This window comes from Bubalus kerabau, chromosome 4 (genome assembly GCF_029407905.1).
Source record: "Bubalus kerabau isolate K-KA32 ecotype Philippines breed swamp buffalo chromosome 4, PCC_UOA_SB_1v2, whole genome shotgun sequence".
In the NCBI taxonomy this organism is placed as follows: Eukaryota; Metazoa; Chordata; class Mammalia; order Artiodactyla; family Bovidae; genus Bubalus; species Bubalus kerabau.
The window spans coordinates 136,570,587-136,598,144 of NC_073627.1; the positions used below are offsets into that span (position 1 = coordinate 136,570,587).

Below are 27,558 nucleotides of genomic sequence, written 5' to 3' on the forward strand. Positions count from 1 at the left end.
GTTGCAAAGAGTCAGACACAACTGAGTGACTAAGCACAGCACAGGTGGCCATCCAGAGGTTGGGACTCTGCAATTCCACTGCAGGGGGTTAGGGTTCCATCCCTGGTCAGGGAACTAAGATCTGGTGTGCCAGCAGCTAGGCTAAATAAAAAGAAGAAAAAAAGATACTTGGAATCTCCAGAGTGATGAGTGTCGTGTGTGTTTATGAGATGACTGGTGGCCGGGGCCCCTAGATAACTTCAAGATGAGGACTGGTCCCACAAAGACCAAGGTGTGATTAGACGGTGAGAACTTTCAGCCCCACCCCCAGATCACCAAGGTGAGGAGAGAAGGAGGAGATTGAGTCAATCAGCAATGGCCAATGATTCCGTCAATCACGCCTCTGTGATGAGACCTCGGGGAAGACCCTACACTACGGGACTTGGAGAGCCTCTGAGTTGGTGAGCACATCAAGGGGCTGGGAGGAGGGTGATGCTCCTGAGGAGGACATGGAAGCCCCTGGGAAACCCCTGCCCCCCGACTTCCTTACCCTGGGCATCTCGCCCACTGGGCTGTTCCTTGAATTGTATCCTTTATAATAACTAGCAATAGGAGGAAAACTGCTTTCCTGAGTTCTGAGAGCTCTCCTAGCAGATTATTGAACCTGAAGTGGGAATGTGTAGTTGGGACCCTAACTCTCTAGCTAAGGTAAAGAGCAGTGTGGGCACCCTTGGTAACAATACTTGTGATGAACTTCTGAAGTGGGAGGTAATCTTGTGGACCAAGCCCTTAACCTGTGGAGTCTGATACTAAGTGTGGGTGGTTAGGTGAGTGTTGAATTGAATTGTAGGACTCTATGTTGGATAGATGGAGAGCTGGTTGTCAATGTGGATAAAATCCCCACGTGCTAAGTTGCTTCAGTCGTGTCTGACTCTTTGTGACCCCATGAACTGTAGCCTGCCAGGCTCCTCTTTCCCTGGGTTTCTCCAGGTGAGCATACTGGAGTGGGTTGCCATTGCCCTCCTCCAGGGGATCTTCCTGACCCAAGGACTGAACCTGAGTCTCTTCTGTCTTCTGCATTGGCAGGCAGGTTCTTTACCACTAGTGCCACCTGGGAAGCCCCCAAACCCCCTATTTGGTGTCAGAAGCACAGGAAAACACTGCCTGGCCATTGGGGCAGCTTCCAGGGTTCTAATTCCATGTCCTGGAGGACTGATAATCAGAGCTACCTCCCTGGGAGGGCCAGGCTGGACCTGCCCACAGGGGCATGACCTTGATTGCTAGGATCCTGAAGGGCCTTGCTAGGGGCTCAGTAACTTCCGCTGCCGCACAGAAGAAACACTCGTAGGTAACAGGGGCATCCTCTGTGACAGATGTTTACAATGATGACCTGGAATCATTTAACAGAGGTTAAACTATGTTTGTTACATTGTTTAAGAAGGCAGGGTTGTGTGGAATCTATTTTAGAAAGACTGCCATACAGAATGACTAAAATAAGAAGTTGGACTCCCTAAACCGGCAAGGTTCAATTATCCAGAAGATGAGCTTAGAAAGAACAGCTCACTCTCAAGTGTGGTATCATTGCAGGGCCATTTTTTTTTTTTTTTTGGTGGCAAGGCATGTGGGATCTTAGCTCCCTGCCCAGGGATTGAACCAGCAGCCACTGCATTAGAAGCACAGAATCTTAATCACTGGATCACCAGGGAAGTCCCTGTAGTGCCATTAAAAAAAAAAAAAAAAAAAGAACTTTATTTTTGGCTGTGCTGGGTCTTAGTTGCTACAGGCGGGCTTTTCTCTAGTTGTGGGGAGCGGGGGCTACTCTTTATTGCCATGTGCGAGGTTCTCATTGCAGTGACTTCTCTTTTTGTGGAGCACAGGCTCTAGGGTGAATGGGCTCAGTAGTCGAGACCACCAGGTGCTAGAGCACAGGCTCAATAGTTGTGGCACATGGGCTTAGCTGCTCCTTGGCATATGGGATCTTCCCAGATCAGGGATCGAGCCCGTGTCTTCTGCATTGGCAGGCGTACTCTTTACCACTGAGCCACCAGAGAACTGTGCCACCCGCCCCCACAACTGCAGTGCCATTTTTATCATTGATTCCGAGCCCCATGTCACTTCCTGAGCAGAGCAGTCCCCGTTCCCCAGGTCCCCTGTACCCTCATGGCTTGGGGCAGTGTTCCCGAGGACACTCATAATCCTGATGCGGAGGTGACGAGCTCCACCTGAGGCATTCTTAGCCCCTCCCCAGGCTGCAGTCTCTCCCTACACAGTCTGGATGCTGTGGACACCCTCTCTGCCACTCTGTCACGGCCCATCTCGGTTCCAGCTCCTGCCTCTGTAGAGAGGGGAGAAAGAACCATGTGGACTTCCTTAGGGTCAGCTCCGTCTGCTGGGGTTCCAGTCTGTCTTAAAGGTTCACAGAGCCCTGTGGGTTCTGCTCCATAAACAGGCAAGCGAGCCTGCCCAAAGGCAGACCCCAGGACCTTCCGCTGCAGGAAAACTGTATGCTCTTATTGTCGTTCAGTCGTGTCTGACTCTTTGTGACCCCATGGACTGCAGCACGCCAGGCTTCCCTGTCCTTCACTATCTCCCAGAGTTTGCTCAAACTCATGTCCATTGAGTCGGTGATGCCATCCAACCATCTCATTCTCTGTATGAAAACCTGTATGTGACAGGAAGTTTTTCCAGCAGGAATTCCGGGCCCCAAGGTCACACTGGGTTCACACAGGCTGTGAGTGGAATGGAGCAGCACGCTGAACCCTGGACCTCTCATCCTACGGGCCTTGCAAATAAGAAGAACCAGGGGACAAACCCGAAGGAGCATCCTGTGAAACAGACCCAGGATGGCACGAGCGCCTGGGACCTGAATTCCATCTCTCACTGATGGTGCCTTACGCTCTCATAGCTTAAGCGGGAAGACTCACCCCAGGAGCTTCAAACTGTTAAGAGCCAAATCCATTTGCCTGCTATCTGAGAAGCAGCCATGATTTTGTGATTAAATACACAGATTTGGGAACCAGGCAGCTGGGTTTCAGATCCTGGCTTCATGACTCATCAGCTGTGTGACCTTGGGGTGAGTTGCTTAACCCATCTGTGCCTCAGTTTACTCACTTGTAAAGACTGGGATAATAATGACTGAGAAGAGTAAGTGGGTTAGTATTTCTAAAGCACTTAGAACAGTGCCTGTCACATGTCATTGTGCTAAATAAAACAAAGTAATCCTGCAAAGGCCAGGGACTGAAAAGATGAGACATACCCAATAAATGTCTCTGAGGCTCACATGTGTGGATTCTGTCTCATAGCTGACTCCTTGCCCCGGAGGCAGTGACTCCTGAATGGGGCTGCAGAGGAGGGAGTGCACGAAGGGTTAAACCCCCAAGTGAACAGAAAAACAAGTTCCATCTGGTCCCTGGGACAAAGCGACAGCCTGCAAAGCCCCCAGCCCGGGCTCCTGCTCAAAGGACACATTGCTTTTTAAAATTCCAACTTGTGGCTGCCTCGATCTATAAACCAACCAGTTCTCCACACCCTAGAGCTCGGAGCAGGATTCACAAATGGCAGCGAGACATTCGTGTTCCGAGAATAGGCATCTGAAAGTGTCTTTGCACTCGGGGTACCCAGCCCCCCAGCTTCCTGAGAGGCCCTGGGGCTAATGCTTCATCCTGGACTCCCTCTCAGAACAGGGATTGCCCTCCAGGCAGTAAAGAGAAGGCAGGCAAGAGGGCACATGGTCAAGGCTCTGACTGGGGCTGGGGCTTGGCTTAGATGCCCCACTTCAGCAAATGGTCCCTGGGACTCCGATGCATCAGCTGTTTTTGCCCTACTTCCCCATGCCACTGCTGGGACCCCACCCCTTAGGTGCCGGGCTGCGAGTGGAGAAAGGCTGATTAATGAGAACTATCAACACTCCGCAAGGCACTTGGGGACACTTTCAGAGAGGCAGTGGGCTTCTTCCTGGTTCCTGGGCAGGTCTGTGCATGGGGCAGGTTGTGCCCGGCAATCCCCTTGGGACTCCAGGTCCCTCCACACATAGAAGGGGAGAGAGGGCCAGGATGAAACACAGGGTCCCCTATGGGCTTTTTCCTGAGGCAGGGCCCCTCAGTTTTACCTCCCCCTTCCCCGGACGCATACCCACGCCTACCCCGATAATGCTGAATCCAGCCCTAGCTCTAACCCTGCAGAGCAGGGAAGTAATTCACAAAAAAGTTGGGCAATTCAAAGTTACAGTTTCCACAGCAACCAGCACTCAGACCATTTGGGTAGCTGAAGCCTTTTCCTCTTAGCATTCACTCTTTTTTCTCCCCAAATAGCTTTTCTCCCCCTTATTATTAAAGTAATACACATTTACTGGAGAACATATGGAAATTACAGACAAGTGTAAAAGAGAAAATAAAAATCACCCTTAATCCCACCACTCAGAGCGATCCAATGTTAACATTTTGATGTATTCTTCATACGTCTAGTTCTTTTTTTTTTTGCATGCATGCATAAAAAGATATAATTTTTGAAAATTGGGACTATAGTGAAATTACTGTTTTATCATTTGGTTTCTTTCACTTAAAAACATATTGTAAGACTTTCCCATAGCCTTAAATAGTCCCCGAGAACATGATTTTTTAATAGCTACATGGTACTCTTTCATATGGATAGAACATATTCTATTTAACCAATCTATTGTTGAACTTTTAGATGGCTTTCCTTTTTTCTTTTGCTATTTTGAATAACACAACAATGAACATCCTTTTCCATCAATTTGTGTGCATGTCTCATTAATCAGATTAGAATAAATTCATAGAGCTAAAATTATTGTTCAAGTGCAATGAACATGTGAATAATTTTAATATGCATTATCAAATCACCCTCCAGAAAGGTTGAAGTAATTTGTATTTCTACCTGTAATGTACACTCTTCTTTAAAAAAATCCAAAGTACAAATTTGATAGGTTTTAAACAAAATCTATAGTGTTTTAAAAAATTATGGGTCTTTGAATTATAAGTAGAATTGAGTTTTCCCCTCACATTTTAAATGTACTTTCTTCTGCTTATAATCATCTATGAATATCCTTTGCCCCCTTTTTCTATGCGATATTCATCTTCTCCTTATTGATTTATAAGAGCTTTTATGCAATAAAGATAATAATCCTTTGCCATATTTGTGGCACATATGTTCTCTCAGTTTGTCATTGGATTTTTATTTTGTTTATGGCATTTTTTAAAGTGCAGAAGTTTCAAATATTATTGTAACTCACATCCCTCTTTTTTTTCCCTTCTGACTTTGTCTTGATTTTTATGCCTAGGCAGACCCTCCCTAACCTGCAACCCAACAAACATTTATCTGTAGGTTGCTTTCCCAGCCATTTTATGGCTTTGTGGTTTTGATTTCACACTGACTGCTCTAAACCACCTGGATTTCTTGTACAGGTGGGGTTCTGCATTTGCTTGTCTGAGGCTGGAGTTGGCAGGGCCAGGTCAGAGGTTGTTGCCAGGGAGATGCAGGAATTGACCTGCCACTCCTGCCTTTCAGGAGATCGCAGCCTTGTAGGCACCTTTCCACGGAGCCCTGGTTTTTTGCTGTGAATGGGAGAAATGAGCAGGGAGGAGGAAATAGCTGTTCCACGATTACACGCTGGAAAAGGTACACACCTCACGTGGCTTTGTTTCCCGTCTGAGATGGGGAGGTGGAGGATGGGGAGCGCCAGATGCATGAGAGCTGGCGAGCAGCTTCAGTGTGAGCATGTTAGCAATCCAGGGATTCGACTCCAAACCTGAAATTAACCATCACTCTATTTGAAGAAAGAACTAAAGGCAGTCTCACTGGCATTGTTGTTGTTCAGTCGCTCAGTCGTGTCTGACGCTTTGCAAACCCATGGACTGCAGCACGCCAGGCTTCCCTGTCCTTCACTATCTCCCGGAGTTTGCTCAAACTTGTGTCCATTGAGTCAGTGATGCCATCCAACCATCTCATCTTCTGTCACCCACTTCTCCTCCTGCCTTCAATCTCTCCCAGCATCAGGGTCTTGCATTTCACCAAATACCAGGTTTGCGTGAAGAAGAGGTACAGGATGAGGGGGTGGGGTTTTAATGGGGAGAGGGCACCTGAAACTTCAGCTTCCCGGAGATTGGCTCTTCTCTTCCAGCAGTCACCCGTAGGGCCCCAGGAGTCAATGAATACCTACCTGGTGGGATGCTGTGATCCTGAGCAGAGGGATGCCATCTGAGAAGATGCTGTGGCAGACTACCCATCTCTGTCCAGCCTCAGGAGACTACTGCCTTCCTTCCATTGTCCCTATTTCAGTTCAGCCTCCCCACCCCTCCCCAAAGTTTTTGCCAAGGCTGCTTGCCCAGTTTCTAAAGTGATCTCTGCACGTGATGACAAGGCAAAGGATTTACTCATCCATTCCATAGGTTTGCGTGTGTGTTCAGGTGCTTCAGTCATGTCTGAGTCTTTGCGACCCCATGGACTGTAGTCTGCCACCAGACTCCTCTGCCCATGGGATTCTCTAGGCAGGAATACTGCAGTGGGTTACCATGCCCTCCTCTAGAGGATTTTCCCGACCCAGGGATCGAACCTACGTCTCCTGTGCCTCCTGCATTGCAAGTGGATTATTTACCACTAGAGCCACCTGGGAAACCCTTCCAAAGGTTTCCTAGTGTCTATTCTCTGCATAGCACTGTGTCCAGTCATAGAGCTCTATTCCTTTCCAATGAGGTATAAAACATTTCCCTTCCATCTCTAGCTCTCTTCTGCTATCCCTGCTTAACCCTTAAACCTCCCCTACAACCCTCTGCCTTGTATACCATGTCTTCTAGATATTGCCTCCACTGTCGTGTTGCAGGATGCACTAGGCACCTAGGTGTTGGAGAAGATTATTATAACCACCATCACCACTACCACCACCATCACCATCATCATTCTTGGAATGCTCCCTGTGTCGGCACTGACAGGCTTTATATATGTGATCTCTCGCAACCATCATTCAATAATCTTCATTCAGAAAAGGTCTATTGTGTCTACAATGTAGCAGAGAAGGAGAAGAAGGAAGCAGATAAGACAGCTGGACAGCATCACTGATTCAATGGACATAAACTTGAGTAAACTCCGGGAGATAGTGAAAGACTAGGAGGCCTGGCACGCTGGAGTCCATGGGGTTGCAAAGAGTTGGACACGACTTGGCAACTGAATAGCAGCAACAACGCGGCAGACACTGCTAGTGCTTGGGATGCATCAGCGAATAAACCAAAGATTCTTGCCCTCGTGGAGCTTATATTCTAGCTGTGGGGTCGGGGCAGGGAAAGGCAAACAAAACATAAACACAATAACTGAAGAAATGATGTGTAGGTTAGAAGGTGATAAACACAACGGGAAGAAGTAGAGAGGGATGAGGGGCTCAGGGTGCCAGGCCGAGGGGCTGGGAAGGCCTCCTGGAGGTGATGGCATTTAAGCAGAGTCAGAAGCAGGTGAGGATGTGACGATGTGACGGGGGAGAAGGGACACAAGCAGAGGGAAGCACTGCACAGAGGTCCTGGAGCGTGGCTGCTGTGGTCCAGAAGCAGATGAGACGCTAGGCGGCCTGGAGCCAGCGAGCCAGGCGAAAATAGCAGGACTGAGGTCAGAAGGGTGACAGTGGGCCAGGTCACAGGGGCTCCTGTAAGCCAGTGTGAGTACTTTGGCTCTTACTTTCTGGTGACCTGAGGAGAAATGGAAGGATTCTGAGCAGAGGAGTGAGCTGATCTGACCAGGAGATGTAAAGGCTTGCTCTGGCCGCTCTGTTGAGGACAGGCTGGCTGTTCAGGGTAGCTGTGGTAGCCTGGAGACCAGGTAGGAGGCTGTTGCAATAATTTGGGCAGAGACAGTGTGGCCCTGGCGAGGGTGTTAACAGCGGAGGAGAGAGGAGTGGTCAGAGACTGGACAGATTCTGCAAGCAAAGCCAAGAGCATTTCCTGGTGGGATGGATGTGTGGTGGGAGAGACGGGGCAGTTACTCAAGATGCCAGGATGTCCAGCTGGCACAACTTGGGGCTGGGGCAGCCCTGTGCCGAGACAGGGATGATGGCAGACGGTGCGCATTGGGGGAGGGTGGGGACGGAGCACTGGCATTGCATATGTTGGCTGTGAGGGTCCATCAGACACCCCCGTGGCCATGTGAGTAGGAGAGCATACAGGTGACATTTACAGACATGACACTGAGGCCTGGGGTATCCCGCAAGGAGAGGCTGATGGGAGGAGGAGCACCCTGCAGAGGGGATGAAGAAGTCAAGAACTAGAAACGGGTGGGAGTGTGGGTGCCTGAAGCCAGGTGGAAAACATGCATCTAGGAGGAAGAGGTGACCAACTGGACCAAATGCTACTGATGGACCAGGAAAAGACCGGGACAGATAACTGGCCGCTCATCCACCAGAAGTGGATCTTATACCCATTTTAAGGTGAGGGAAAGGAATCTCAGCGAGAAGCAACCTGCCCAAGGTCATAGTGCTACGGGCAACAGATTAGGGTGTGAGAGGAGGTCTGTGCAAGGCCAGGGACCTGCAAGCTTCTCAGACCAACCCCGGGGCTCCAAGTGCTCTGTGAACGGAAAAACCAACTCTCACAGCTGGCAGCTCTCAGTCCTGCCAGACCATCCTGACTCTGCAGGTCAAGTCTGCAGGCAAGCAAAATGGGATCAACAGAGGACCATAAGCACAATTTAAAATAACTTTTTACTACCATTTGGGATGTGAGGGCCTGTCTTTGCCCTTCTCCTTGCCTTCCAACTGGTTATTTCACCCACCAGTCTACCAGCCTGGCCCCTAGGGCATTTCAAGTTAGTGGTGCCCAGTGTCAGAAATTCCACTCCAGGCATATTTGTATTTGAATAGGAGGGCACCCCCACAGCCACCAGGCCCAGTAGAGGTGAGCAAGGAGTGCGGAGACTTGCACACTCGACCCAAATCAGGGACCCTCTGTTTCTCCATTACCAGGTTAAGTCTCCACCATCCCAAGGCCCTGGCCGTTGCCTCCCTGTGCCTGAGACCCTGGCCACTCAGCCCGCTCACCTTGATGGGGCGGGATGACGGTCGTCTATCTCCCTCTGGTGTTGGCTCTTGGAATTGCAGCCTCGGGAGAGCGAAGAGGCCAGCTCCGCCTTCCAACCCGCAGGGCCTGGAGAGCCACGCCTACCAGCCGGGCAGGCCCTGCTCCTTCCTGGCCCTCTGGGCCTTGCCCGCCCCTACGGGGACATCTAGAGTCTCCGCGTGCCCAACGTCACCGGCAGAACTCAGACCTGGGAATTAAAATGCCCCATGGATTGTCCTGACTCTGCCTTGGATTGTCGGGGCAGACTTGCAGGTGGGGAGCAAACCGTCGCTGATTTCTTCACATTTCTGCATGCCCCCCGTCCCCTCAACCTGTCCCTTTGCTATAAGTCACTTGACATTGCCAGGCCCCAACCCCCAGCAGCCACCCCAGCTCCCAGTCTTCTCAGGCCCTTGGCTGGGGAGGCCTCAGACTGCAGTGGGTGCCCCTTCCTAGCAGATGCCCTCCCCACCTCCTCCCCTCCCCCCTCACCCCTCAGTCCGCAAGTGTTAACAAACAATAAAGGACATTATGCCTCATTTTAAATTCCTCCCAGTCTTTCTCCGAACTCCTCTGTAAAGCCACCTCCCCCTCTCCAGCAAGAGCCTACAAAAGTCACTGCGGGGCGTTCAAAGTTCACGTGTTCGTCCCTCTAAATGGCTCCAATCAAGGCTGTGCAGCGATTTTAAAATACAAGAGACTTCTGCCCACACTCCCAGCAGACCACCGAGAACAGATCCCAAGGGTGCGGCGACCCCCCACCCCCACCCCACCCTGGACCCCAACACACACTGGCTGAATGACCTTTATTCTTTAAACCCGGATGCAAACCCACTGAACTGGCCCTTCAGGCCCCATCTGCCCCCTCAGTGAAGCAGCCCACACAGTGTTTTCAAAGGAACATTATTTGATCTGAAAAACATCTGGAGCCTGTTTCCCCAGCACTTGACCGGGAGCTCTCAGCGGACATCAGAGGCTCAGTCACTGAACAAACACCCTCTCTGCCGGTGCTCCCAGGAATAACCCTGTGGACTGGGAATGGCAGATTTATAGAAAGGTCTGACCAGGGCTTCTGTAAACTCTGGAGCAGAGAGTATGACAATGGAAAAGGTGGTGGGGGATAAAGAGGACTGGAAATGAAGGTCAAGGCCAAGAAGCTCCCTAACGAAGGTGCCCAGGAGCAAAACATCAGCCATGGAAGGGCTCCTCCTGAGGTCATCCTCTTAACAATGACTGCAACTTACATTCGCACAGCTACAAGATGCCCCTCGTGGGCAGCAATGTATAAGACCCCGATGCTGGGAAAGATTGAAGGCAGGAGGAGAAGGGAACGACAGAGGATGAGATGGTTGGATGGCATCACCAACTCAATGGACATGAGTTTGAGCAAACTCCAGGAGATGGCAAAAGACAGGGAAGCCTGGCATGCTGCAGTCCATGGGGTCACAAAGAGTCAGACATGACTGAGTGACTGAACAACAACAACTGGCTCCCGGGACAGTGTCCCGCAGTGGGGCAGGATCTGCTCCAGGAAACAGATGCGTGCATGACACCCTGAGTCCCGCACAGACATCCAGGACTCTTCTCTGGGACTCGGGGGTGCATTTGAGAAGCAACATCTTGAAGGTGATAGAGCAGTGAACTGAGAGGTGGGACACCTGCCATCCAGGGCTGATTCCTCCACTCCCCAGCTTGGGCGAGCTTAACCTTGACCTTGGGAAGTGTTTCTCATCCTGCAGTTGTGGGGATAATCCCTACTTGGCCTAACTCCCAGCATTGCTAGGAGGATCATGTGAAATCCTGCATAGGGAGTTTCTCTATGACCTCAGACTCTGACTACAAAGGTTAGAGACGGCCATGAACATCGTCCTTTTCACCTGGCCCTGTTGTGGCCAGAGGCACCCCCAAAAAGATGGCTGGGTGGCCCCGAGCTGGGGTGGGAAAGAGTGGGGTGATTTTAGCAGCATTCAAGCAAGGACAAAGGATAAAATGACACGTGACTCTCTTCCATACAAGCATCCTTACCTGGGTGCTGGGTGGTCTGCCCACCTGCCTTCCCAGGCCTGTCTCCACCTATCAGCCCGCTTCTCTGTTACCACCTCACCAGCTCCTCTCAGAGCCTCCAGGAGCCCAACCCTCCTCCTGTGCCCTTTACCCTTCAGACTACAAAGCAGTCTTTTATTGTATGACAAGCTATACCATTTATTACTCTTCTGTCATGTGCCTGGCACTGGGTTGCAGTTGCGCCTCATTAATTAATTCTTCCCTAAAGCATCACAGGTGTGAAGCATCACGTGGGTGAACCCCCTCCAGTAGACTCTGTACCGTGTCCTGACTTGACCTTCTCCCTAGGCCCACTGCCCTGAAACTCCTCTCCTGCTTGCTGGAGAGCAGCGCCAGGGTTTGACAGATCTGACAGCTCTTCCCTAGCCTGGCCCTTCAGCAACCTCTCTCTCGCCAGTCTGACCTGACCTCTGCCACTGGCTGCTGCTGGCCACTCCGTATCCTCCCCAGTCCCCTGAGGAGCCCTGCCTCCTGGAACACTCCACCCTGTGCCCCCAGATGCCAAGGACCCAAAGCTAGGCCTCCAGCCCTGCCTTCTCTTCCCAGTATTAGACTGATCCGCTCACTGGGTGCACACAGGGGCCTCAGTGAGGCAAAGCTACTGCCACTCACTGCCCGTGGTCCCTGTGGATCCAAGCCTTCTCCTGTGTCCCTTGTTTGGTGACCGCACCGCTGTTAGGGACATTGCCCGATAATGCCCTCCCTCCCAATTATTATTAACAGCACCTTCCCTTCACTCTCCATAACGTCTTGCTTTGGGGGATAAGTTTACATGCTCAGCTTAACCCTCAGGCACCCACCTGCCTGTTGCAGAAACCCGACAGCTGTCCCGGCTGTCTCCTTCCTAGCGATACCCATTCCTCCGCTGTCACCAAGCCCAGTGGACTTGACCGCCTTTATACCTTCAGACTCCTGCCCTGGTCCACGCCATCACCCTCGGCTTCAGCAGGCTCATGCTGCCTCCAGCCTTGTGTTTCTCCCACCCACCCACAGGCCCAAGGGACCTTCCTGAATTGTCAATCTGATCACCTGTACCAGCCTGAAAATCAAATGGTGACCTTCCCACTTCCCCAGCCTGGCTTCCAGATAAAGACTAGATTCCACACCAGTGCCCACGAAGCAGCATCTGTGGCCCCTTCAGAGTGTGGTCCTCCCCCCTCCGGAGCCTCAGCCCTCACCCGGCTGCCCCAGCTTCCTATTTGTCACTGGCACAGCTCAGCTCGGGGTCCCTTCCTCCTGGAAGCATCTCCAGGCCCCGGCTCAGCTTGGCTGCCCTCCCTGGCCCTCATGGTGCCTGAGGTCCCTCTCCTGAAGCACTGACACGGTGTCCCTGCGCTCCATGCATCTGTCCATCTCTCCACCTTAGACTGGGAGCTCAGGGGTGGTGCCCTTTATCTTTGAGTTTGCAGCACTAACGGGGTGCCTGTGGTTCAACAACTTGTGCACCAGCTGCTGTCCCAGGAGCAACTGCGCTTGGCTGCCCCCTGAATGTGGGCACGTTCCCTCTCAGCATCTTTTCAAAAATGAGCTGGGTGGATCTGCTAATCCATCAGGGGCTGCTCCCGGGTGTTGGAGCCCTGTGTCCTAATCCTCTCATGATGGCAGCAGCTCCCATTGTTCTGCTCCGCGTATAAAAAGGATGGGAGCTCCTGGGGATGTATCCAGAGAAAAACATGATCTGAGAGGATACACGCACCCCAGTGTTCACCATAGCACTGTTTACAATAGCCAAGACACGGGAGCAACCTAAATGTCCATCGACAGATAAGTGGATAAAGAAGGTGTGGGACGTTCATGCAATGGAATAGTAGCCATTAGAGAGAATGAAATAATGCCATTTACAACAACATGGATGGACCTAGAGATTGTCACACTGAGTGAAGTAAGTCTGATAGAGAAAGAGAAATATGTTATCCCTTATATGTTGGGATTAGAAACATAGAAATATGTAATCCCTTATATGTTTAGATTCAACATCTCTTCTATGTTGAATCTAAAAGGAATTAGTACAAATGAACTTAGAAAACAGACTCACAGACTTAGAGAATGAACTTATGGTTGCCTGTACACATGGCTATATTTTAAATGGATAACTAACAAGGACCTTCCATAAAAGCACATGGAATTCTGCTCAATGTTATGTGGCAGCCTGGCTGAGAGGGGAGTTTGTGGGGAGAATGGATATATGTGTACGTATGGCTGAGTCCCTTTGCTGTCCACCTGAAACTATCACAACATTGTTGATCGGCTGTATTTCTGTATATCGTAAAAAGTTAGAAAAAGAAGAAGAATGATAGGCAGTGGGCTGGGAAGCTCCGAGTCTCTTTCATCGAGAATGGTCTCTGACTCTCCCACACGTGCATGTCTCCAGATTTCCAGACCTCTATAAGATTCGTGCTGAAACTTGCGTCTCTGCCTTGGGCCGATGAGGGCAAGGAGGTGGTCCCCAAAAGGCAACCACACAGATGCCGTAGGTGCCGTGTGACGTGGGGACACGCCTACTCAGCCCGGGGCCGGGGGGTGGGGGGGGACACTCAGGGTCACTGGCTTGCTGGGGAGGAGAACAGATTGGAAAGCCGAAGGCCCACAGGAAGGATGGCTGTGGTCTGTGTTCCTTCCCTCTAATGCAATGCACACTCCCCACTTAACAGCAATTTCTTCCCTTCAAAAGGATTCCAGCTGTTTAAATTCAAGGTGAAGAATAAGCCACAGTCAAGAAGCTTCTCAGAGGCCTTTCAGTCTTCACTGGCTCGAGAAGGGGATGCGTTTTAAGATGTTTGCCTTTTAACGTTTGTCACAGCACCAGGGGAGGGAAGTTTCTTGTTTCATCACCTCTCTTGGCTCTCTGTGGCTTTTGGCACTGGGACCAGCCATATTTTCCTGCACTACTCTGCCTTCTGGGGGGCCCACCCTATTTCCTCTTCTCTCGCTGCTTCCTCCTACCCACCCCCAGCCCCCCACCTATCCTGGCAGGGGAGAGACTAATGCTGGCCTGGGGTTCTGCTGAGGCCCCAGGACACCCAGCAGCTTGAAGCACAAACCACGGGGCTCACGCGCCTCAGAACTGATGCTCCAAGAGGTGTGTCCGTCCACCTGCCATTCATGCATTCCTTCCTTCCTTTATTCATCTGGCTACCTGGCCACCCAGTCAGCCAGCGTGGGGTCTGTGATGCTGGTAGGGGCTGTGGGTAGTTCAAAGAAATACAACACATGGTCTTGCTCTCCGAGAGCTCATAAATCAGTTGACGCTACAGGAGATATGCACAGGCAACCACAGTACAAGACAGAGGGAAGCAAACGCTGGGTTTGGAGGGTAGGGGATGTGAAAAATGCTCGGAGAAAGAAGAGACCCAACAAAGATTGGGGGGAGGGAAGCGTTACTCAGAGGAAGGCAGTCAGGGAAAGCTTCTCAGAGGAGGAAGCATTTTGGTAGGGGCGGGGAGTACGGGAGTACAGGGTCCAAGTCTGGGGAAGGGGCCTAAGCCGGCAGGAAGACCTCTACTGGGCAGAGAGCCTAGAGAGCCTAGTCCCCCGCCCACTGCACGGCTCCTTCCAGGGCTTCAGGGCTTGCTTCGTGGGTGGGCTTCCTGGGCGTGTCCCCTGTAAGCTGCTTTGATCACCTTTGAAAGGCAACATCTCCAGGTAGTCAGTCACCAGCCTCTTGCCCTTTTCCATCAGACCCAGAGGCAATGCCTTCCTCCTCTTCATTGTCACTAAGGACTCGGGCTTCCCTGCCCCCACTTTAAAGGGACTCTGCACTTTTTCTCTCCTGTTTCCTGTTAAATATCCTATCTGCCTTCTGAAAACCTGCCCCTTGATGCTCCTTTGGGGGGTACCATCCTCTTCTGCTCTCAGCCCTTGTAGAGTAAATGGGGCTGCCCAGCATCACTGTTTGGGTCAGGGATGAACACGGGATCCAAGCAGGACAAATCTGGGGACTTTTAATGGTTGGATGGGGTCAATCTATATCCAGTGGGTTAATAAACTAGTAAAACATAACTCTGAAGCTGATAGAGTCATCTTTGTCATTACAGGAAAGTGTGTTTACACACAAAACCAGCACAGAAAAAACAAGTAGAGAAAAGGGACAGACAGCTTTCTGATGATGTTGATTGAGCACCTGGATCCAGCCATGCCTGAAGTTATCCCTGGAGTTTTCAGTTTGTGAACCAGTAATGCCTTCCTTCTTTTCTCTTGTCACAAGCCAGTTTGAGTTGATTTTTGTCTCTTGCCACCGACAATCTCAACTAAATAAATACTTAACTTGATGAGCATGTTAAATGAAACAATGCATGAACAGTATTCAACATGAAGTGGGTATCACCCAATAAATGGTAGCTTTTGACACTCTAGCTGAACCTGCCTTCTCAATGGACAGATTTCTGTAAACTTTATAGTTCTATAGCAGTAGAATTCTACTTTTCCTTTCTTTCTTTCCACCACTTTGGCCAGACTGTCCTTTGTGAAATCTCTGCTTTCCTTGGATTTCTTATCTACAGCTCTGCATCCTTCGTAAATCTCCAGGTTTTCTCCCCTGCCCCACTCTGGGCTGAGGCAGGGTGGGAGATTGCAGGATCTGGAGGGGGTGATATTTTCTTTGCATTTTGTGTTCATGCCCAAGGACCATCAGTACCAACTGCTGCTGCTGCTGCTAAGTCGCTTCAGTTGTGTCCGACTCTGTGTGACCCCATAGACGGCAGCCCACCAGGCTCCTCTGTCCCTGGGAATCTCCAGGCAAGAATACTGGAGTGGGTTGCCATTTCCCTCTCCAATGCATGAAAGTGAAAAGGGAAAGTGAAGTCGCTCAGTTGTGCCCGACTCTTAGCAACCCCATGGACTGCAGCCTAGTCCAAGTCAAATGCAAAGGCTTCCCAAACTGGCTTCAAACTTGTTGTGGCCAAGAGCACCAGGGACTCAGGAAAGTCTACACTGCCATCTAGTGGACATATGTGACAACATCGCATGGAATGGAGCAATATCACTGGGAATGGAGCTCTTGGCTTAGACTCCCTCTTGGAAGTCATTGGGCTCTGAAAGTATTTGGTCCAAACTCCTCACTCCTTAAGGACAAGTGAATTAAGGGTGAAGTCAAGAGTCCTGTCTCATGGAGTAAGCATTATACCTTTCCTTGGAGGAACAGGCTCCTGCCCTGAGTTACAGTCACAGAGGCTTATGTTTCCTCCACTTCTCCCACCTATCTATGTTATGACCCAGGCGGAGGGTTTCTGGTGGGGAGGGCTGACATGAGCATGTGTGTGTGTATGTGCACACACGTGTGCATGTGTGGCAGGCTTGGGAGGGCTGAGGAAGAGGACACCCAGAAAGTCTCTCATGACTAGCTTGCTTAGCCTCCCAGAGGAAAGGATGTTTGTCAACGCTGCAGACACAATAGCCTGTCCAAGCTTCATGTTCTCAGCCTCATCAATTATGAGACAGATCACCATGTATTTGTTCCCTGATAGTGAAAGTCAGTTAAAGAAAGGAAAAACTCTCAGGAATTCTCTGGCGGTCCAGTGGTCAGGACTCTGTGGTCTCACTGCCAGGGCCCTGGGTTCAATCCCTAAATCGGGGAACTAAGATCCCACAAGCCACAAGCCATGGCTAAAAGAATAGAAAGAAAAGAAAAATCTCCCTCTTTGTTTCTGAGTAGTCTTCACAGCCCCCGACTCGAGAACCTGGCATCTCGTTATCCTTGTGCTGACAGCCCCCCAGGCTGGGCCAACAGAGGTGGGGAGCCCTCTGCGGCCCCCCCTGCCATGATGCGTGGGGGTCAGAAGGCTAGCAGAGGTGTGCTGTGCTCACATCCTGGCCATGACCCTTCCATCTCTGCCCATTCGAGTCCCGAACACATCAGAGTCCTTGTGCCTAGGTTGACATTGGCACCTTCTACTACAACCTGCAGATAAAGCAAGGATTACCCTCCGCCCCCTGACCCACTGGGAGCTCAGCCTGGAGTCAAAGAAGAAAGAACAGGCGACTAAGCCACTGGCGCAGCTATCCTGACAACTGCAGCCCTATTGCCCCCTCCCATCGCCCTTCCCCGGGCTTTCCACATTCCCAGACAGAGAGAAGCTTCCAGAACAAGATGGCACCGATCCCTTTCCAGAAAAAGGAATAGTTCTATCCAGTTCCTAGAATGTTTCTCTTTTTTATTTCGGGCAAGTCGGGGCCAACTTCCGAGCGGGTCTCATACTGAGATGCCCAAGAGTCAAGGGCTCTGACCTCCACTTGTTCAGCCCACGTGAGAAGCACTGCTCCATATGAATCGGGTCCTCCCCATCTAGATCACTCCGAAAACCCTGTCACTCTGCACCTTGAGAAAGAGCTCCCTATAGAGCCCTCCCTTCTCATTTTCCTTGCCACCCTCTGCATCCCCTGGCCAGTCCCTGGGTGGAGCACCCCCTGAACGATGCCAAAGCTTGTGGCCTGCAGCCCCTGCTACCCACCCCAGCCTCCTCCAAGGCAGTGGGCCACTCTAATGGAGGCACACGCTCATGGCAACAAGCCATCTGGTGCCACCAATCCCGGCTCAGCTGGCTCTGCACGTGGTTTCCTCTCACCCAGAGGAACAGACTCAGAGGGAACCCGGATCTCAGAGCAACCCTCCCACTCCAGCCAGGCCAGCTCACTCACGTCCAGGGCCTGAGGGAACTTCACGATTGGTTCGGGCCAGGTAGTGATCTTCTGTCTGTAATTGTTGCATTCAGGAACGATCATGCAGCCGATGTTACCCAACTCTGGGTAGAAAACCTTAAGGCCCCTGTGGAGAGAGGGAGGTGGTTGGCTCGTGTTGGGGTTTTCGGGGCACTGGGGGTGCATAAGGCTTCAGTCTGACCTGTGGAGCTTGAGTTACTTGACTTCTTGTGACTCAGTTTCTCCACCTGTACAGTGGGAATACTAATAATACCTATTTGTAGGGTTGGTGAGAGGGGTAAAGCAGTGATCGATGTTTACAACAGGGCCTGGCAGGTTATCAATGGTCGGAAAGTATTCATTACTGTCAGTGTTTACTTCTCAAAAAAAAAAAAAAATCCATAGGCAAACCTAATCAGTGTCTTTAAAGTAGGGCTGGGTATAGAAGAATGATATTTTTATGTTGCTTTTCTGGAATGTTCTTATTACACAAAGAAAGGTGTAGCAAGTTATCACAGGTTTCTTCATGGGGACAAACATCTTTAAACAATCAAGACCCTCTCCATGCCTGCAAATCCCAGCAGTAGCTGCATAACTCCCTTCTGTGGGTCACCCGTTGTCCCTACCCTAGGCTCTCGATATGCCATTCCTTGTGCTTTCCTTATTAGTGTTATTATTTACTTCATTTTTGGCTGTGCTCGGCCTTTCGTTGTTTCATGTGGGTTTTTCTCTAGTTGCAGTGATCAGGGGCTCTTGGCTGCGGTACTCAGGTTTCTAATTGCATGTGGAGCACGGGCTTCTCTTGCTGTGGAGCATGGGCTCTCAGGTGTGTGCGCTTCAGTAGCTGAAGCACTCGGGTTCAGTAGTTCAGCTCCTGGGCTCTAGAGCACAGGCTCAGTGGTTGCAGCTCATGGGCTTAGTTGCTCCGCAGTATGTGGGATGTTCCCAAGGATAGAACCTGTGTCCCCTGCATTGGCAAGTGGATTCTTAACCACTGGACCATCTGGGAAGTCCTCAGGTGGTATAGTTTTAATAACTTTTGAAGAAGTTGTAGAGTATGGGTTTTCATCTCTCCTCATGGCAACATTTTAAGGACTTTTTGGTTTGTTTCTGCCTTTACCCCCTGCCACGGCAGCATCGAGATCTAAGGCTGAGAGAGGAGACCCTCTTCTGGCAGAAAGATGGGGACTCAGCCCACAGCCCAGAACTGGAAGCGGGGGGATAGGGTGGGGAGGAAGGAAACTGAGGACCAGAGGCAACACAAGTGTCTCCTTTTTCTATCCCAGTAGAATTACTGCAAATGTTTAAATGTTCTTGTTGTCCGGCCGCTAAGTCGTGTCCAACTCTTTGTGACTCCATGGACTGCAGAGTGCCAGGCTTCCCGGTCCTTCACTATCTCCTGGAATTTGCTCAATTTCATATCCGTGGAGTCTGTGATGCCATCTAACCATCTCAACCTCTGCCGCCCACTTCTCCTTTTGCCTTCAGTCTTTCCCAGAATCAGGGTCTTTTCCAGTGAGTCGGCTCTTCCCATCAGGTGGCCAAAGTATTGGAGCTTCAGCTTTAGGATCAGTCCTTCCGATGAATATTCAGGGTTGATTCCCTTTAGGATTGATTGGTTTGATCTTCTTATAGTTAAGCAAAATCATCAAACTGACGTTTGTGAGTGGGCCTGAGGCAGGAGATTGACAGGTTTCAGGAGGGACACTTAACAACTAGCCTTCTGTTTGCATTTCCTGAGACAGGAAGTAAGTAGGCTCCAGGTTAGGTATTTACAATCATCCTCCTGTTTGTACTTTGAAATAGAAATAATAACAGAAACAGGGCAAATAGCCAGGCTTTGTTTCTTGTGGCTACTTTAAGATAAGAGCTATGGTGGGACAGAGAAGGGTTACACCCTGTTTGAGTAAAAGATCAAGCGGTCACAAATGTCCCCTCCATGCGACAAGGGAGATGCTACACATGGACAGGAAGCTTCCTTGAGGGTCAAAAAGAAGGCGGGAACACCCTGTAGCAGGTGATGCTGAGGCTCCCCCATAGGCCTCTGGGCTGGAATCCATCTCAGAGAACAGTTGTGCATGAATATTAGGGAGGGTCCTAGGGCAGGTCAATTGTAGAAAAAGAAATCAGATAATTGGCCAAAGATAAACAAAGACCCAGAAGAACTGCCCTATATAAATGACTTAACCGCCTCTTTGCTGCGTTCCCCACTAGGGGAGACGCCCACACCTTTTCTCTCCGGGGTGCATCTCTGCCTTGCTTCTGTCTTAACAAACTGTTTATCTGTGCGCTCTCCCAGTTGTGCTGTGTCTCTAATAATAAACTTCATACTCGGTTTTACAGTTTTTGCCTCCTTGAGAATTGCATTTTTCAGTGGAGGGGGGCAAGGGCCAGGGGAATTTTGCTTCTCGCCTCTAGCCCCTTGGTGGACTAGTAGCTAGGATTCCTGGTTTTTATCCGGGCTGCTGCTGCTGCTGCTGCAGGTTCAATTCCTGGGGAGGGAACTAAAATCTCGCTTCAAGCCACTGCTCTCTGCTGCCTCTCAGATCAGGCCTAAAGCCCCTGAGGGGCTTCCCAGATGGCTCAAGCAATAAAGAATATGCCTGCAATACATGAGACACAGGAGACACAGGTTCCATCCTTGGATCAGGAAAATCCCCAGGAGGAGTAAACAGCAACCCACTTCAGTATTCTTGCCTGGAAAACCCCATGGACAGGGTTGGCTGGCGTGCTACAGTCCATGGGATCACAAAGAGTTGGACATGACTGAGCATGCAAGCAAAGCCCCAGAGGGTGTCAGGGGACCAAGAGTTAGGTCCATCCAGTCAGGCCCCCGTCATACCCACAGGACACTGTCAGCCCAGGGTCTGAAGCCCACATGTTGCCTCCAAGTCTCATTCTTCAGATGAGGCTATCACCATGGGCCGAGAGCTGGACCACAGCCTCCCAAGAACCTGGGCAGAGGTGCCCAGCTGGGCCATGCCCAGAGAAACTGGGGCGATAAATGTGTGCCCCTGTGAGGTTTGGGGAACTCTGCTGTAAGCAAGAGAGAAGGAGTGCACAGGCTTGTCTGCACTTCCCTTGACTGGATGTTCACAGAAGTCACTCAGCATCATAAGAATCAGATCAGAGAAAAACAGCTCCCTGGGGATGAAAAAAGCTCAGAATCCCAGCTACCTCCAAAGCAAGGGAGACACAAAGTCCATGGAGGGAAGGCTGCCTTCATAGAGGCGCCTGGGGACTCAGGGGACACCCCACCCTCTGCTGCGTGGTTCTCAGTGTGGATATGTGGGTCTATCTCCAACCAATTCTTCCTTAAGGCAGGAGGCCAGGACAAGACCCCCAAGGAGGAATTGAAGGATGAGAGGTGGAGGCTCAGAGGAAAAAGAACTGCAGGTGAAGGCAGGGGACAGGGTCATGACATCTGTCTCCAAACATCGGAAGGACCCTCCAGGGACAGAGAGGCTAGACTTGTTCGATGTAGCGCCTGGGGCAAAACTAGGAAGAATGGGGGTGAACTTAAAGAAGGGCAGTCACAAGGGTGACTGTGACAAGTCACAAGGCACAAGCCTTGACACAAGGGTGCCCTCTATGATGTGGGAGGCTTTCAGTACAGAAGAGAGGACTTTGGGAAGCAGGTCGTGTCCCTGTGAGAGTCCACTGGGGCCACTGGGGCCGAGGCAGCAAGGAGAGAGGGGCTGAGTGGATTCACCCACTGGGTGACTTTGGTTCTTTCATGTCTGTGACTGAACCTAGAGTTCTGACTCTCAGTGGTTTTGCTGGTCTAGTCTGTCTTCCTCAAGAGTGAAGTGAAAGTCACTCAGTCATGTCTGACTCTTTGTGACCCCATGGACTGTAGCCCGCCAGACTCCTCTGTCCATGGGATTCTCCAGGCAAGAATACTGGAGTGGCTTGCCATTCCCTTCTCTAGGGGATCTTCTCAACCTGGGTCTCCCACCTTGAAGGCAGATTCTTTACCACCTGAGCAACCAGGGAAGCCCCTCAAGCATAGGTAAGGTATTATTCTAGAAGAACTTTTCTCTTAACAATATTTCTCCATTGCTTGTCACAGCACAAGAAATTCCTCCCTTATAGAGTAATACTTTTAGGTCCTGAGTGCTAACTTCAAGAATTCCCTGTTAGATTCTAACAATACCCGGGAGAGGAGGTGCTTCTCTAGGGGAGTCTCTCAGCAAGGTCAGAAGCCTGAACTGAGCAGGATCCTTGGGGATAGGGGCACAGAACAGGAGGTCCTGATCTCAACTTCAGAGTCTGATATGTTCATTCGTGTTCTCATTCCGTGATGATCTTTTAATGAACTTCCCTGGTGGCTCAGATGGTAAGGAATCTGCTTGCAATGCTGGAGACTGAGGTTCAAACCCTGGGTCAGGAAGACCCCCTGGATCTTTTACCAAAAAAAATCTTCAGCAGTCATTAAGTCAAAGCTTCCCTCTTGCAATGATGATCTGCAGTCAAAAACTCATGTCCTAGCGTGCAAGCTTAATGCTGGAAGTCCATTAAGTTCTCAAACTGGGGATCTGCTAGCGTCTTCTAAGAAGTCCTGAGAATGACTCCTTGCAATGAACTGAAAATTGATATGTTGAAATCCTAGCCCTGAAGGTAACGAAATTTGGAAGTAGGGCCACTGGGAGGTACTTAGGTCATGAGGGTGAGGTTCTCATGAATAGGATAGAAAAGACTTACCAGAGAGCTATCTCACCCTTCTAGTCTGCAAGGACCCAGCAAGGATCCAGCCATCTATGAGTCAGGAAGTGGGATCTCATCAGACAAACAATCTGCTGGCACATTGACCTTGGACTTCTCAACCTCCAGAATGTGTGTGTTAGTTGCTCAGTTGTGTTTGACTCTTTGAGACCCCATGGACTGTAGCCTGTCAGGCTCTTCTGTCCATGGGATTTCCCAGGCAAGAATACTGGAGTGGGTTGCCATCCCCTTCTCCAGGGGATCTTCCCAACCAAGGGATCAAACCTGGGTCTTCTGTTTTGCAGGCAGATTCTTTACCATCTGAGCTACCAGGGAAGCACCTCTAGGATGGTAAGAAATAATTTTTTGTTTTTTATAAGCCACCCAGTCTGTGGCCCTGTGTTATAGCAGCCCATTGGACTGCTGTAAGACAATTCCCTTCACTTGAGATGCTCTGGGCCCTGGACGAGGGTCAGCAGTTGAAGGTGAGTGGGGAAAGAATAGGAGTGTAGTCAGATGTGGGGCGGTGGGGGCAGGGGTTTGCATCATAGCTCTGCCCCTGGTCAGGTATATCAGCACCATGGGCAGGTTATTTAATCTCTGGGGATTCTTATCTGCAAATTAGGATGATAACACGTACTTGGTGGGGTAATGGTAACAATGAAATAGGTCAAGGACTCTAAATCACTGGCAGAACTCTCGTCACGTACCAGGTGACTGGAGCTCCTGCATGTGCTGTGGTCCCCAGGCCACCAGGAGACCAGCCTGTGGATGCCTGCAGGGCTGAGCCCAGGGCATCTGGGTGCCGGTGGGTTCCCTCCGTACATGGTGACCGAATACATGGGATCCACGTGTCCCACAGTGAACATGGGAAGCACTGAGGTTCTCCGCATGGGGCTGTGATCATGGCCTTGGCCTCGCTGTCCTCCCCAGCTTGGGGGGCTTGACCAGCCCACCAAAGGGAAAGGCCTGCCTGCCCCCGGGAAGGTCCTGCGCCACAGAGCACCTTGCACACATAGGAGCAGCAGCCCCGCCTGCCTTCCCTCACACAAATTTCACCCAGCACTGTCTCATCAGAGTTACAACTGTACTGATGGGAACAAAATCTGTGCCATTCTGGGGGAGGGGGAGGTGGCGGAATTCAGCTGCCTAACTTTTTAAGGAAAAAACATCTTTATCTCTCTAAAAGTAATGTTAATGTTTGTAAGAATTCGAATGTACTCAAGGAGACAGAGTAAGAAGGGTGAGTCCTTGCTCCCTCTCTTACTTCCAATGGCCTCAGTGTGACGCCAGCGTCCTCGGCCACCAGGTTGGCAGAGGGTGTTGGGGGCAATATGGCCTGAGCCCTCGGGATGGCCGATGAGTTCAGGGTGATGAAGACCGGTTCTTCTGACCCACGATGGGTGAGGAGCGAGCTGGACTCCGACACAGAGTGGGAGAAGCTTGTGCCCTTGGAAGGGACAGAGCTAGCCTCTGATGCCCAGCTTTTTCTCTGGACAATGTCCAATGGCCCCACTCCGGCCTGTCCTGACACTTCCGGGGCTTTGTTTGAGAAAAGCAAACAACCACCTCTCACACAGGGAGGGTCTGGTTACACAGTCTCTGTCAAATGCCATTTTTCTTGAAAGTGCTACTTTGTTGGGGGGAAGGGAGCCTTCCAGGCTGTAGGGGAGGGATGGTCTCTCTTGGGGTCCCAGCAGGGAGGGTGAGGCCAGCCCCTCAGGTTTGGAGGGCCCAGGGGAGGTGGCCAGATCCAGGTACCTTGCTGGTGTTGAGAGGACCACCCTCTGGACTGACGGCACAGGCCTGTCTCACAGTCCTCTCCTCGATCTCAGTCTGAGTCTCCTGTCCGCAGACACTGCAGTGGGAGCCAGTGGCCCCGGACTCCCGGAGACCCCCCTCCCTCTGCACCCAGCCTTACTTGCAAAGGACAGCGTCGTTGTCGGGCAGGGCCTCGTACACGCACAAGTCTGTGTCCTCCTCCTCTCCAGTGACCGCCACCGCGAGGCCCAGGAGCAGGGCTGCTGTGGCCAGCCTCATGGTCCAGCCCATGGGCACCTGGAAAGGAAGGAGTCTTCAGAGCTGCCGGGCCCTCAGCAGGGGGTGCCCTTCCCACCCACAGCCCCTGCCCCAGGGGGCCCACCTGGTGGGGAGAGAGCCCTCTGCTCGGCAGGGAGAAGGGCGGGCACAGCCTGGGCTCCGGCAGCTAATCCGCCACCCAGACACAAGTCCCTTGGGCGGCCCTGGGCCTCCTCCCAGCTGGATTCAATTTACAATCGTGGCCTAGGCCCCTCCTCCATCTATGCAGAGCAGTGCCGTCACTCGTCTCTCGTTCCTGCTGCTGCCCGGGGCACTAGCAGACTGCAGAGCAGGAGGGCTCATATAAGCCTCTCACACGGCCCACCTCATCCCGGACACACCTCCTACCCTGAGTTTCCCCGTGTGCAGTTAGTTGGCTGAGGGCCAGCCTGCCCCTCTGGCTTTAACGCAAACCCTTTGGAGGCTGGTGGCCCCAGGTTTTGGGTTCTGGGGGTGCTTCTGAGAGCCTGACTTTGCTGGGTTTTTTGGGAGCAGGAGTGAGGCTGGGCGGTGCCCCCTGCACAGCTCTGCTTCTTCTGCCCGCAGCTCCTCTGCTGCCTGTCTAGATGGCCTCAGGGCTGTGGGGTGGGGGTCATGGTTGAACACGGTGACCTTGGGTAGGAAGGGCCGCTGCTGCAGTGGGTGGGGCTGCCTGGCCCAAAGGACAGCTCCAAAGGGCCAGCTGAGGACACCGGGGTGCGTCCAGCTATACCTTGTGGTGGTGCTGAACTCAGCACTCTCCCAAAATAATAGTCCCTGGAGAAGATGGCCAGCAGAGCTGCCCAAGATGGGGGTGGCATGCACAGCGCTGTACTGGGAGGAAGGGGGGCCTTGGGGTTGAGCTGCACTGAACAACTCAGCTGGGACCCCAGGGCAGTCTGCATTCATTCCCTTGGGGAACAGGCTGGCAGGCTGGAGTGTATGGGGCTCTGATTGGAAGCAGAGCGAGGCAGGGGAAAGATCAAAGGCAGTTCTCACACCTTGGGAGGGGTGTGGGGGACCAAGGATTCCTGGGCTCTGCTCTGAGCTAAACCACATGACTGGGGGGCCCCATGCCTCTCTAGGATGTGTGTGTTTGTATGCTCAGTTGCTTCAGTCATGTCTGACTCTCTGTGACCCCATGGACTGTAGCCCATCAGGCTCCTCTGTCTATGGGATTCTCCTGGCAAGAATACTGGAGTGGGTTGCCATGCCCTCCTCCAAAGGGTCTTCCCAACCTAGGGATCGAACCTGTGCCTCTTGTCTCCTGCATTTGAGGCAGATTCTTTACCACTACCACCATCTAGGATGCAGTACCTCTTTTCAAAAACAAGTATGATCTCTTATTCCCTGTGCCTGGCTAAGGAAGGTGAGATCATGGCTCTACAGTCTACGCAGCTAGATCTTTGAAGAAATCATTTTTAGCTGAGCTGGCTTTCTGGTTGAACTCCTACTTCCAGGATCCAACTTCCAGCAAAAAGCCCTTCTTTGGGGCTACAAACTAAACACATTTCTCAGTGATCAGGCTCTCTGAAGCATGACTCAGGTTCCCCCACAGATTCTTCCCAAGGCCTCCCCTACTGGAGAGTGTCTCTGAGTAGCTTTCCCATAAGATGGTTGTGAGAATAAAATGAAATGAATTATATAAGGTGCTCAGTAAGGAGTCTGGCACATAGGGAATGCTCAACAATTAACGGATAGTGTAAATATTCTTCCATAGACCCATCCATCCCTTCATCCATTCATTCCCAATCCATCTCACCAGCAGGTGTGAGCACCTCCTATGTGCTGAGCCCTGTGCCTGTGGGGATAGTCTGAGCATGGTCCCTGCTCTCATGGAACTCACAGGACAGCCCAAGCCAGAGGATGGTAGTGCCAGAAAGATCACCCAAGACCAAGAGGCTCCAGTCTTCAGAGTGACAGTCACTAGAGAAGCCAGAACTCTCCTGGGTGTCAGCAGACTTTAACCCTAGTAAGGATGAATGGCTGTCTGGAGGTGGAAGTGAGTCCACAGGGCAGGATTGCTCCTGGGGAGACTACTCGAGTCAGCAATTCCTCCTAATTCAGTGAGCACCAGGCTTTTAGCACTGAGTCCTCATGATGATATGTATTTTATTCCGTACTGTGATCCTCATGTGTGCTGTGCTAAGTCGCTTCAGTCGTGTCTGACTCTTTGAAACCCCATGGACTGGGCTCCTCTGTCCATGGGATTCTCCAGGCGAGAATTACTGGAGTGGGTTGCCATGCTCTCCTTCAGGGGATCTTCTGGAGCCAAGGATCAAACCCGAATCTCTTATATCTCCTATATTGGCAGGGGGGTTATTTACAACTAGCACCATCTGGGAAGCCCCATAGTCCTCGTGAGGTAGGTACTATTATGATCCCATTGTACAGAGCGGGAGAGTGAGGCACAGAGAGATTTAGCCAGAGAACCTGCACCTGGGTGACATGGGTAGTAGGTGGCCGACCTGAGATTTGAACCCTCGCTTTCTGATTCTGGACGCCATGCTCCTTAACCATTCACTCTCCTTACACCTCTTTGGGCTCTGCTGTGTCCTGACTTGTTCCTCTCTAGTCCCTTTGTTCTTAGAATAAAGCCTGGAATCTTCCAGGTATCCCACAATGCCCTGAAAGATCTGGATCTTCCTGCCTCTCTAGCCACCTCTTTGTACTCTCTGCCTGTCCTTCAAACTCCTTCCTGCCCCAGGGCCTTCCAGTACTCCGCTGCCACTTCCCATTCCCCCTTGGGGGAACCAGAAGTGTCATTTCCTCAAAGAAACTTCCTCTGATTCCCAGACTCCATTAGATTGCTGTTATACAGAATCAGAGCAATTTACTCCTTTCCTTACTGTCCTTATATGTTAGTAAAATTATTTTGTAGCTATTTATACTTAGTAATTTGCTTATAGTCTCCCCACCCCGCAGCCTACCAGCGTCTCAGAGGCAATGCTTAGTCTGTGTCTAGTTTTCCAAGGCAGCCCTTGGTGGGTCTAGATGCTACATACATTCTAGTTTGAATGCCTGACAAACTTGCCACTTCTGTTTCTGATGGTCCTTGTGTTCACTCAAT

The 27,558-nt window shown here is 51.2% G+C and overlaps 1 protein-coding gene across 3 annotated transcripts in view; it reads right to left on the minus strand.

Moving 5' to 3' along the window:
• PEBP4 (phosphatidylethanolamine binding protein 4) overlaps positions 1-24,761 on the minus strand; it is a 218,372-nt gene extending 193,611 nt beyond the window's left edge. The window contains exons 1-3 of one of the 3 annotated variants that reach the window (XR_008713726.1): positions 24,574-24,761; positions 24,352-24,488; positions 17,727-17,853 (exon numbers count right to left, since the gene is read on the minus strand). Coding sequence is in view for 2 of the 3 variants with exons in the window: in XM_055578728.1 (XP_055434703.1) it covers positions 17,727-17,853; positions 24,352-24,482 (258 nt within the window). In the remaining variant the exon portion in view is untranslated. The remainder of the gene's footprint in view (positions 1-17,726; positions 17,854-24,351; positions 24,489-24,573) is intronic. The other 2 variants (XM_055578728.1, XM_055578727.1) reach the window with 2 other exon arrangements.
• Between the last annotated feature and the right edge of the window lie 2,797 nt (positions 24,762-27,558).